Here is a 12414-nt window from a genome sequence, read left to right on the forward strand (position 1 = left end):
CCATAGTAATAATGTGTGTAGCTCTCTCTCTCTCTCTCTCTCTCTCTCTCTCTCTCTCTCTCTCTATATATATATATATATATATTTATATATATATATACACACACACACACACACACACACACACACACACACACACACACACACACAGAATTTAGCTTCTTTACATATTCTTATAACAGGCAGGTATAGTAATAATTTCATTTCACCCTAAATAATCCTTTCCCAATGAATTTCACATAAAAGAAATGAACCCAGAACCACCATTCGTGTCCTACACAGAATGGCATTTGTTTGGAGAGTTCCCTCTTTTGTTTAGGACAGATTTGGGAATTAGGTCAGTAGCTCACTCATGTAACACAGGCCAGCGTCTCAAGGGCTCTCATCCACAGAAGGATACAGAATGTTCATTTTTCTGGAACTTTTGTTGCAAAAAAACAAAAAACAAAACCAAAAACAAAACACACACACGCAGTGAAAAGCACCCCAAATTTACCCTTGAGTAATCTATGCCAACAAGTGCCGTTACGAATTGGGGTCACTCTATTCATCTTAACCTACGTTCACGTTTCGTGCTCAGTGTCCCCGTCCTCGTGTGTTTTTGCTAAGACAGATTAAAGGTTGCCCTCTAATGGCTGGTGGGTGAAGTACAATTAGCCAACTTAGCTACACGAAGACAGCAGGGCTCAGAACAGACGTCTCTTTCTTTTAAGTACGACAACTAATGGAGTTTGGATAAAGTAGTTTAATATTTAGTGTATTTTTATACTGATCACCATCGTCTTCCTTTACAGAGTTCTTGATGGAGTAAATTAAATCTGCTTAAAGCAGAGACTCAAATCCCCATTAGGAGAAAAAGCAGGTCTAAACGATGACGGTGTAGTGAACAACAAGTTTCGTTCTGCCGCTCTTAATATGTATCCCGTCTAATCTTAGCTTCTTTATATAACCTAAACAGCCCCGTACAGTAATACCAGTCAAGATTAAACAGGTTATGAAATTATATAATTTTTATAATGTTTAACTAAAGGGTTGGATGTTGGAACACCTCCCAGCTGTGTATATCAAATCTAATGTATTAAAGTTCCATGAATTTTGTTAAATACATTTTGCTGGCATTACGAATCATTTTATAAAGGCTCACCTGTGAGCAAGACCTGTGAACAACATGATTTTAGCAAGGAGGCTCATAGCAAATAGCAAGAGCAAGAAACAGCTTTACAATGAAGCAAGAAAAAGCTTTACAATGGCGATTTTGCTCAGTCACCATACTTACGGGCAAATAGGAGATACTGAGCGAGTGGCGTGCAAAACTCTGCCAGCAGTAAAAGTAGCAAAACACAGCTATAAAATGTGGCCATAGCAGATATTGAGTGAGTGGTTGTGGCTGGAGTCAGAGCTACTCTACAAGGCATCAGACCACAGACAGGGCCTGCATCAGTTTTCAGTTTCGTTTTCTTTATGAAGGCGTAATGGCAGGTTCAGACGTAACGTTATATTAGCTGGACAACAAGACGTAATATAAGCTATTCGAGGGCCCATGTGAACCACCGATATGGAAAGGAATTTTAATGGTGTCTGTTAGCTTGCTGCCTTCATGTACAGAAATGAGCCACTGGTTTTTAAAGTGGAGCCCAAGATAACCTGAATTGGTTACATAGCTAGCAAGCGAAGATAAGAGGTATTCACATTATCTTAACTTCAAGGGTCTGTATGGTAGCATGATGGTATATTATATCTGGTTGGCCAGCCTATATGTTATGTCTGAACCTTCCAACATGTTCAGAATGAAACGTTTCCAAAATCTATGCAAGCCGATGTAGCTCTCATCCATGGTATGGTGCCCTGAAGTGTGGCCGTTAATACAGCTCCTGTCAATGGACAGATGCCCTGTAGAGCAGCTCCAATGCTTTCCACAACCACTCACACAGTATCTGGTAAGAGCACATCTGCACCAAATTCACCATTTTAAAGATGTTTTCTGTTTGCTCCTGGTAGAGTTTTGTGTGCCTTTCAGTATTACCACCCCATGAATATTTTTTTTTCTGTCTAAAAGTATGGAAATAAAAATGTCTTCCCAAAATGAGTAGCAAGCTTTTGACATTTGGGACCCAACTTTTGTGGGTCTCGCTGTCTATCCTAACATACCTTTGTGCTTTCTGTGTAGGTGATTGGGACTGCCATCCTCTGGACCCCACTGTGTGGCATGTGAGTTTGTATTTAATTGCAGATGAACATCAAGTCTCAGAGCAGGTGATTCTGGCAAAAGATGTCCAGAGGAAGGCACGGGGCACCTTTTTGCAAATATTGTTATTGTGATATGGATTGCGGCATATTGTCAGGCATCTGGAATTTTAAGATTATATACCTAGTGATTAATTTCTTAAATACTATAGGCCAGTTTACTGTTCTGTAATAGAATACAATTTTCAATGGAGAATCCTTGGTCACAGTAATTTAGGAATAGGTATAAGGTATGTGTGTAGGGCGGTGGAGAAAGTGAATTGGAGCACCCACTCTTCTGGATTATATTAAATCTCCCTGGTTTTGGGTAAACAAGGCCTAGATTAGTTTCAAAGCGTAACTAATGTTATGCTTTCATTAATATTGATACATAACTTGCTAGCTAATAGTATCAGTCTAGCAGTGGAACACTTTATGCCTGTAAGGTATTATGAATGAAATGCAGCTACTACATGCAATTTCTTTTTACTTGAATTCCCCTGTGTTTTTCAAAACTATTTATGATTTATACAAAACACTTCTCACACTTAAGCCTTGGTAGGGAAAACTCTTAGTGTGTGTGTGTGTGTGTGTGTGTGTGTGTGTGTGTGTGTGTATGTGTATGTGTATGTGTGTGTATATGTGTGTGTGTGTGTGTGTGTGTGTACCCATTATTAATGGCATAACTGCCTTTTTATTTTTCCTCAGCATCCGGTCACCTGGCAGCCGTCCAAAGAGGGTGATCACCTGATCGGTCGAATCACCCTGAGCAAGCGCTCGGCTATGCCCCAAGAAGCAGGGTCCCTGCTGGGGCTAAAGGTGAGCCGGCCATGGCCTCTCGTTATGTTACCTGTGTAAATGCATTCATCTATGGAAATTATTAATCTGAGCTGTCTGCTGAAGATGGACACCTGACTAGGCACTAGTTCAACAAAGACTTCTGTAGCAAAGTTCTGACATGTAGTTAGCAGTAGGTTGCCATTACCCAGAGATTAAAAATTTTGTTAAAAGATTTGTGTTTCCTGTCAGAAAAACAGTTACTATAGGGTATGTGATTAGGTCTGATTTCACATGTTCTCATTCACTGAACATCCGTCACAGGACTCAAAGCCCACTTCTTTTCGAGGTGCTGTGTTGTGTGAGCACCTGGCCGTGGCTGACCGCATGTTTCCATTCCCCCAGGTGGTTGGCGGGAAGATGACAGAGACTGGGAGACTGGGAGCTTTCATCACCAAAGTAAAGAAAGGAAGTCTCGCAGACGTTGTTGGCCATTTACGAGCAGGTGAGGAGCACTAAAAATGTTTATTCTAAAAATGTTTAAGGAAAAGGTTTTAAAAAGCCCAATTTTGTTGGGCTGAGGTTCTGGCTGGGTCTTCACCCAGTTGATTGCTGTCATAATACAAATTATGATTATTTTTAATACTCAGAACCCAAAATGGTGATGAATGCAGTCACTATGTGTGTGTGTGTGTGTGTGTGTGTGTGTGTCTGTGTCTCTGTGTGTGTGTGAGAGGGAGAGAGAGAGCATAGTGACTGCAATGTAACGGTTTAGCACTCAGGAATCAGACATACATACACACACACACACACACACACATACAGTGTGTGTGTGTGTGTGTGTGTGTGTGTATGTATGTGTGTGTGAGAGAGGGAGAGAGAGAGCATAGTGATTGCAATGTAACGGTTTAACACTCAGGAATCAGACATACATACACACACACACACACACAGTGTGTGTGTGTGTGTGTGTGTGTGTGTGTATGTGTGTGTGTGTGTGTGTGTGTTTGTGTGTGTATGTGTGTGTGTGTGTGTGTGTGTGTGTGTGTGTGTGTGTGTGTGTGTGATTCTTAAGTACTAAACCATTACATAGTATTAGATTGTATTCCTGGTATAGAATAAATGCTAAATGGGGGCCTTTTTGATTTCAGGTGATGAGGTGCTCCAGTGGAATGGGAAGGCATTGCCAGGAGCAACCAAAAAAGAAGTTTACAACATCATTTTAGAATCACAGGCTGCACCTCAAGTTGAAATAGTTGTTTCAAGACCAATTGGGTATGCATAATGGACAACTCTTCTGTAACTTGTTCTTGGTCAAGGGCAGTGATGCTTTGACAATTTCAATCTCTTACAGTTCTTGTTGAGCTCCTTCTCCTACTGGTGCATATTTCCTTGCACTTAAGCTATCGGGATGCTAGGATAAAGTTCTTGTCTTTGACTTATTGATTCCCGTAGCATATCATTCTAGGTACTTGTGTCATTATTTAGCATGATTTTCAATGTACAACAAATGTTGGTTATTTAATTTATTTTATTTATTGGTCATTTTATTTATTGACTAGTTTCTTTAGATTTAGTTGCTTTATTGCATTTGTTACCATTCAAATATATATCCATTTTGTTTTCCCACTGCATGTAAAAGATGTATCCGTCGTATTCTTTCCAAAAACCTCTTGAGAAAGGTGTATAGAGCTCATCAGTAAGTAAAGCACCCAGTGACAGTGATATTGTCCCCAGTGCCCAGTGACTAACCTTAAAATACACCCAGACCATCAATAATAAGATCATTGTTAACACTGAAAGGTCATTAGAATCTTTTAGCTAACAAGCTCATCAAATCTTATGGCACCCTCCTCTTTCCCTGTTTGGGCATTGTCGCTATGATTAATCAAAGTGCAGTGTTTTTATTTAGCAACAAACGTTTGTGTATTTGTGTCAAAATGACTCAATTTTTGTGATCATTTCAAATATTCTTCTATTTTCCTTTTTGAAGAGACACACCAAGAATTCCAGAGAAGTCACATCCTCCTCTCGAATCTAGTAAGTTTTCGGAGTCATCATTTTGCCTGATTAATTCACATTCGTAAATACATACAGGTGCCGATGGGCGACAGTGAGCTGACAGAAGGTGATCGTCAGGCATTTGCAGTCATGGATAGTTGTGTCAGTTTCGTGTGCCTCTATCTTAAGACTCCACACTAACGTTGGACTGAACCTGTTATGTGTTTTATTTGACACCTTTTCTGCTCTAGCTGGTTCCAGTTCTATAGATGAGTGTCAGAAGATGGATCGCCCCTCTATCTCTGTAATGTCTCCCACCAGTCCTGGAATATTGCGAGACCTCCCTCAGATTCTACCAGGCCAACTTTCAGTAAGTGGGAGAGTTAGAATGATTGTAAGCCATTCTAATGAGTATTACCAGTATCCAAGATAACTGTCACTGTAATTGATCATAGAATAACACGCCTGCAGTAGCTTTAATGCAATTTAATCTGTGTGTTTTCATGACAAGGTGAAGCTGTGGTATGACAAAGTGGGCCATCAGCTTATTGTCAACGTCTTACAAGCCATAGACCTGCCAAGTAGACCGGACGGCCGTCCACGTAACGCTTATGTTAAAATGTACTTCCTTCCGGACAGGAGGTGAGCAGTTTGGATTCTAGCATTGAGAAGTCATTGTTGTGTACTTAATCATATTACACTGATCAAATGTAATTAAGTCATTCCTATTTATTCAACTGTTGAGGGTTAACATAATTCTGTTAATTATTATTAATTATACAGAATATAATTCTGTTAATTCTATTAAAAGAATATCAGGCGTGAGGTGGGCGGGTTGAGACACAAGAAGTATTAGAGACCCCTGTAACACTTTACATAGTCAGTGTAACTTTGCAGCTATACCAGTTACAGGATAACACACTGAGCAACCACGTGTAACAGCAGTTTGGTACTGGGTACTCTCTGTGGACTTACTCCATATACACTGATGCTCTGTTTTTCATTATGTGTACGTGTCAGTGCAGTTATTGCACATAGTATTCCTGGAACACACACACCAAAACACAACATGTCCCATCATGTCTCTCTCTCTTTCTCTGTCTCCCTCACTCTCTCCCTCTCTCTCTCCCTCTCTCTCAGTGACAAGAGTAAGCGGAGGACAAAGACAGTGAAGAAGACGAGGGAACCCAAGTGGAACCAGACGTTCCTCTACTCGCACGTCCGCCGGCGGGACTTCAGAGAGCGCATGCTGGAACTCACCGTGTGGGACCAGCCCCGCGTGCAGGAGGACGAAAGTGACTTCCTTGGAGAGGTTTGTGTGTGTGTTTGTGTGTGTGTGTGTGTGTGTGTGTGTGTGTGTGTTTGTGTGTGTTTGTGTGTGTGTATGTGTGTGTGTGAGTGTGTGTGTGTGTGTGTGTGTGTGTGTGTGTGTGTATGTGTATTGTAGAAGTCCACTAAAAACACGGCGCTTCGGTAGTGTTGCCTGAGAGGACCATTCTGGTTGATACAATGTTTCTTTCAGGCCATATTTATTGATTATTTTTTGCCGAAGCAAGTCCACTGATTACTTTGTGCTGGGATGAAGAAGCAGTGCATCTCCACGTGCACGGGGAATTGTGCCGGGTGTGCTTCTGCAGGTGACCTGTGCATGGTGTAGAATGCGGCGGTAAGCCACCCTCTCGGGTCCTTGTCAGATCCTGATCGAGCTGGAGACGGCCCTGCTGGATGACCAGGCGCACTGGTACAAGCTGCAGTCCCATGACGTCACCTCCCTGCCCCTGCCTCGGCCCTCGCCCTGCCTGCCTCGCAGACACGCCCACGGGGACAGCCCCAGCAAGAAGCTCCAGAGTAAGCGCTCTGGGACTGGAGAAAAACAAAAAACAACCGAATGGCTGAATGAATGAATGAATGAATGAATGAATGAATGAATGAATGAATGAATGAATGAAAGATGTCTTAGAACTTGGCCAGTATACTGTCATGGCATAGTATGTGCTGAGTTCCTAAGGGAATGTTACCACTGCCTCCATATTTTGTGCTATTTCATAACTATGCAGTGATGTAAGCTTCGATTGCCTTCTGTCTAATACTGTAAAGCATAAGCACCTCTAAACGTCCGTCTTGAGTGGTGGGATAAAGGCGTTACAGGAAGTGTTCCACCGCCTGCGTGGCCTCAAGGCTGTGTGCTGCACGATGCCGTGTTTTCCTAGCGACGCAACTGTGTGCTGTGTGTGTATGTCCCAGGATCTCACCGCATCACTGAGAGTGATTATGATGATGTGATTACGATAGTCTCTCAAGGTGGGTGGGATGGGGGCATGGTTGCCGTGGCCATGCAGTAGACGTCCAGCACCAGGTGAGAGAGACAAGAAGCCATTTTGTACTTCGAGGTTCAAGAATTTTCTTGTACCACTAGACCATGACCATCGTTTGTAACAAGTGCCACGGGGTCCGTTATGTGTCTAGAAGCACAGTTCTGTTTTCTGGAATAACTGCTATATGGCTAAAAAAAAACAAAAAAAAACCCAGCAAACCTGAAAAAAGAAAATGCAAAGTCATAGCAGGAAAAAATAATCCCTCACATAACCTTACACGTGTCTGGCAATTAGGAACTGGACACTTACATCCAAAAAGATCCATTGCACAGATGGCCAGATGGGATATCATTCAGTTTCTATTGTCTTTCTCCCCCTCTGCTGGAATGTATTAAATTTGTTTCACATAAGAAAAACTCACAAACAGACAATGCATGGAAGCTGTAGGAATGGCACGGTAGCTAAACTAGTAGTACCACATATAACACCTTCATAAGGCCTATTCAGTTGTGTTATGAAGCTGGCATAACACTAATTAAACAGAAATAACCTATTATGACAGCTCAATACACATTTGTATGGGTCTTATGACAACAGTGTTTTTGTGTTTTTGTGTTTCTTTTGTTTTTATTGCATGCCTGTAGCAAAGCTTGTTGTAGATTATAGCAAAATTGCCAGTGATTATTTGGATATTGTGTAGAAAGTGGCAACTAAAAGCTGTATCATTTTTGTTTAGTCATAAATCTCATAAATTTAGGGTGGATGAGGTTTACATTCAGTGTTTGGTAGATAAGCGTATGACCTTGCATAGACACCAACCTTTAGGAACTTACGCTGACATCTGTTATTGCACAAAGCAGCAGGTCTTTGGGCTACATAAGCAGACTGTCATCCATGTCTGGTATTGTATGGTTCAAGACGTGCAGTAGAGCAGTGCAGGTCTCTCTCTTGGCTTCTCATCAGCATGTTAGTAGTAGTTGCGCTGGTAGCTTGGCCTAACACTTCCGCATGAGCTCAGACAGTAGTTTTAGAAATATGAATGTGTAGGTATCACTGTTAAAGTGTTACTGGTACATTTTAACAGATACCTGCACATCTATCCTATTGCATTCTGAATGGCTGTGATACAGACATTTAATGATCAGTACTGAAGGTTTGCTTTAGTGCAGATTTCCTCACTGTGTGTGTGTGTGTGTGTGTGTGTGTGTGTGTGTGTGTGTGCGTGTATGTGTGTACATGTGCGCACATGTCTGTGCATGTGTGTACATGTGCATGTGACGTGTTGGGGGGCTGGGTGTACATGTGATGTGTGTGTGTGTGTGTGATGTGTGTGTGGGGGGTGTGCATGTGATGTGTGTGTGTGTATGATGTGTGTGTGTGTGTGCGGGGGTGTACATGTGACGTGTGTGTGTGGGGGGGTGTACATGTGACGTGTGTGTGTGTGGGGGTGTGTGTGGGGGTGTACATGTGACGTGTGTGTATGTGTGTGTGTGTGGGGGTGTGTGTGTGGGGGTGTACATGTGACGTGTGTGTATGTGTGTGTGTGTGTGTGTGTGTGGTGTGTGTGTATGTGTGTGTGTGTGTGTGTGTGTGTGTGTGTGTGTGTGTGTATGTGTGTGTGTGTGTGTGTGTGTGTGTGTGTGTGGTGTGTGTGTATGTGTGTGTGGTGTGTGTGTATGTGTGTGTGTGTGTGTGGTGTGTGTGTGTGTGTGTGTGTGTGTGTGTGTGTGTGTGTGTGTATGTGTGTGTGGTGTGTGTGTATGTGTGTGTGGTGTGTGTGTATGTGTGTGTGTGTGTGTGTGTGTGTGATATCCCAGCAGCGGAGCGGAGCTCCCGGGAGAGGGACAGGAGCAGCATGCTGGCGGTGCCTGAGAGACAGGCAGCAATGCAGCACCGCTCACGTTCCGTTTCACCACACCGAGAGGACCAGTGTAGAGCTCGCTCCCGCCCAGCACACGTGCCCACGCAGAGGTGAGCCGCCAAACACGTGCCCACGCGCCCATGCGGAGGTGAGCCTCCAACACTCATGTACGTGTGCACACGTGCCCACGTGCCCATGCGGAGGTGAGCCTCCAACACTCACGTACACGTGCACACGTGGCCACGTGCCCACGCGCCCATGCGGAGGTGAACCTCCAACACTCACGTACACGTGCACACGTGCCCACGCGCCCATGCAGAGGTGAACCTCCAACACTCACGTACGCGTGCACACGTACCCACGCGCCCATGCGGAGGTGAGCCTCCAACACTCACGTACGTGTGCACACGTGCCCACGCGCCCATGCGGAGGTGAGCCTCCAACACTCACGTACACGTGCACACGTGCCCACACGCCCATGCAGAGGTGAACCTCCAACACTCACGTACACGTGCACACGTACCCACGTGCCCACGCGCCCATGCGGAGGTGAACCTCCAACACTCATGTACGCGTGCACACGTGCCCACGTGCCCATGCAGAGGTGAACCTCCAACACTCACGTACGCGTGCATACATGCCCACGTGCCCTCGTGCCCACGCGCCCATGCAGAGGTGAACCTCCAACACTCACGTATGCGTGCACACCTGCCCACGTGCCCTCGTGCCCACGCGCCCATGCGGAGGTGAACCTCCAACACTCACGTACGCGTGCACACATGCCCACATGCCCATGCAGAGGTGAACCTCCAACACTCACGTACGCGTGCACACGTGCTCATGCAGAGGTGAACCTCCAACACTCACGTACGCGTGCCCACACAGAGGTGAGCCGCCAACACTCACGTACGCGTGCACACGTGCTCATGCGGAGGTGAGCCGCCAACACTCACATACGCGTGCCCACGTGCCCATGCGGAGGTGAACCTCCAACACTCACATGCGCATGCGCACGCGCACGTGCCCACGCGCCCATGCGGAGGTGAACCTCCAACACTCACGTACGCGTGCACACATGCCCACATGCCCATGCAGAGGTGAACCTCCAACACTCACGTACGCGTGCACACGTGCTCATGCAGAGGTGAACCTCCAACACTCACGTACGCGTGCCCACACAGAGGTGAGCCGCCAACACTCACGTACGCGTGCACACGTGCTCATGCGGAGGTGAGCCGCCAACACTCACATACGCGTGCCCACGTGCCCATGCGGAGGTAAACCTCCAACACTCACGTGCGCGTGCACACATGCCCACATGCCCATGCAGAGGTGAACCTCCAACACTCATGTACGCGTGCACACGTGCTCATGCAGAGGTGAACCTCCAACACTCACGTACGCGTGCCCACACAGAGGTGAGCCGCCAACACTCACGTACGCGTGCACACGTGCTCATGCGGAGGTGAGCCGCCAACACTCACATACACGTGCCCACGTGCCCACGTGCTCATGCGGAGGTGAACCTCCAACACTCACGTGCGCATGCGCACGCGCACGTGCCCACGTGCTCATGAGGAGGTGAGCCGCCAACACTCACGTATGCATGCGCATGTGCCCATGCAGAGGTGAACCGCCAACGCTCAAGTACACATGCCTATGTGCCCATGTAGAGGTGAGCTTCCAATATGCATGCACACACACATGCCCATGCAAAGGTGAGTATCCAACAGACCCATGCACACACATGCACCCATTCAGAGGTGAACCTCAAATACACATGCACGAATGCACACATGTGCACGCTTCCATGCACACACACAGAAACTCACAGACACACTCGCCCACAAATACACATGCACAATGCACACAAGTCTCCACACACATATTATGTGTACGGACAAGCACATGCACACACATGCACACACACATACTCAGATGCAAATGCAGCTTTTAACACGTGCACACAAACAAAGCCAATGTCACACGCACACAGATCTGAATATTATGTACTGTCCTATAATACAAGCACACGCCCGGATTCAGAGGCTCTCACGTGACTGCGTTTATGTAGTACGCACAACAAGAGCGCCAGACCGAACCCCGCAGATCAGCGGCGCGCCTGTCCCGCAGATCGCCTGTCCCGCAGATTGCCTGTCCTGCAGATCGCCTGTCCCGCAGATCGCCTGTCCCGCCTGTCCCGCAGATCGCCTGTCCCGCCTATCCCGCAGATCGCCTGTCCCGCCTGTCCCGCAGATCGCCTGTCCCGCCTGTCCCGCAGATCGCCTGTCCCGCCTGTCCCGCAGATCGCCTGTCCCACAGATCAGCGGCGCGCCTGTCCCGCAGATCGCCTGTCCCGCCTGTCCCGCAGATCGCCTGTCCCGCCTGTCCCGCAGATCGCCTGTCCCGCCTGTCCCGCAGATCGCCTGTCCCGCCGATCGCCTGTCCCGCCTGTCCCACAGATCGCCTGTCCCGCCTGTCCCACAGATCGCCTGTCCCGCCTGTCCCGCAGATCGCCTGTCCCGCCGATCGCCTTTCCCGCCTGTCCCGCCTGTCCCGCAGATCGCCTGTCCCACCTGTCCCGCAGATCGCCTGTCCCACAGATCAGCGGCGCGCCTGTCCCGCAGATCGCCTGTCCCGCCTGTCCCACAGATCGCCAGTCCCGCCGATCGCCTGTCCCGCCTGTCCCACAGATCGCCTGTCCCGCCTGTCCCGCAGATCGCCTGTCCCGCAGATCGCCTGTCCCACCTGTCCCGCAGATCGCCTGTCCCACAGATCAGCGGCGCGCCTGTCCCGCAGATCGCCTGTCCCGCCTGTCCCGCAGATCGCCTGTCCCGCCTGTCCCGCAGATCGCCTGTCCCGCCGATCGCCTGTCCCGCCTGTCCCACAGATCGCCTGTCCCGCCTGTCCCGCAGATCGCCTGTCCCGCCGATCGCCTGTCCCGCCGATCGCCTTTCCCGCCTGTCCCGCCTGTCCCACAGATCGCCTGTCCCGCCTGTCCCGCAGATCGCCTGTCCCGCCTGTCTGTGAGAAGGACTTGATCATTAGCAGAAGAGTTCAGTCAGCCATGGCAAAGTGAGAGCGTGCACAGTACGGTGCTGTGGGAACGTAGAACACTTCCATCTGAGCTCAGAGGAGGCACAGGCCAAGGAGCTTTTGGGGAACCATTTTCAGAAATCCTGTCTCTCTTCTTTTTGCTCTTCCTTCACCTTGGCCCCTGATCATTCAATTCCATTT

The 12414-nt window shown here is 47.4% G+C and overlaps 1 protein-coding gene across 10 annotated transcripts in view; it reads left to right on the forward strand.

Moving 5' to 3' along the window:
• The window catches only part of rims1b (regulating synaptic membrane exocytosis 1b), a 56403-nt gene that overhangs the window by 23417 nt on the left and 20572 nt on the right, over positions 1 to 12414 (forward strand). For 6 of the 10 annotated variants that reach the window (XM_035534766.1, XM_035534764.1, XM_035534771.1 and 3 more), the window contains 11 exons: positions 2168 to 2208; positions 2932 to 3042; positions 3406 to 3505; positions 4152 to 4275; positions 4994 to 5040; positions 5253 to 5371; positions 5513 to 5643; positions 6142 to 6313; positions 6696 to 6849; positions 7246 to 7302; positions 9134 to 9287. In XM_035534766.1, coding sequence (XP_035390659.1) covers positions 2168 to 2208; positions 2932 to 3042; positions 3406 to 3505; positions 4152 to 4275; positions 4994 to 5040; positions 5253 to 5371; positions 5513 to 5643; positions 6142 to 6313; positions 6696 to 6849; positions 7246 to 7302; positions 9134 to 9287 — 1210 coding nt within the window. The remainder of the gene's footprint in view (positions 1 to 2167; positions 2209 to 2931; positions 3043 to 3405; positions 3506 to 4151; positions 4276 to 4993; positions 5041 to 5252; positions 5372 to 5512; positions 5644 to 6141; positions 6314 to 6695; positions 6850 to 7245; positions 7303 to 9133; positions 9288 to 12414) is intronic. The other 4 variants (XM_035534765.1, XM_035534768.1, XM_035534769.1 and 1 more) reach the window with 4 other exon arrangements.

This window comes from Electrophorus electricus, chromosome 16 (genome assembly GCF_013358815.1).
Source record: "Electrophorus electricus isolate fEleEle1 chromosome 16, fEleEle1.pri, whole genome shotgun sequence".
Lineage (NCBI taxonomy): Eukaryota > Metazoa > Chordata > Actinopteri > Gymnotiformes > Gymnotidae > Electrophorus > Electrophorus electricus.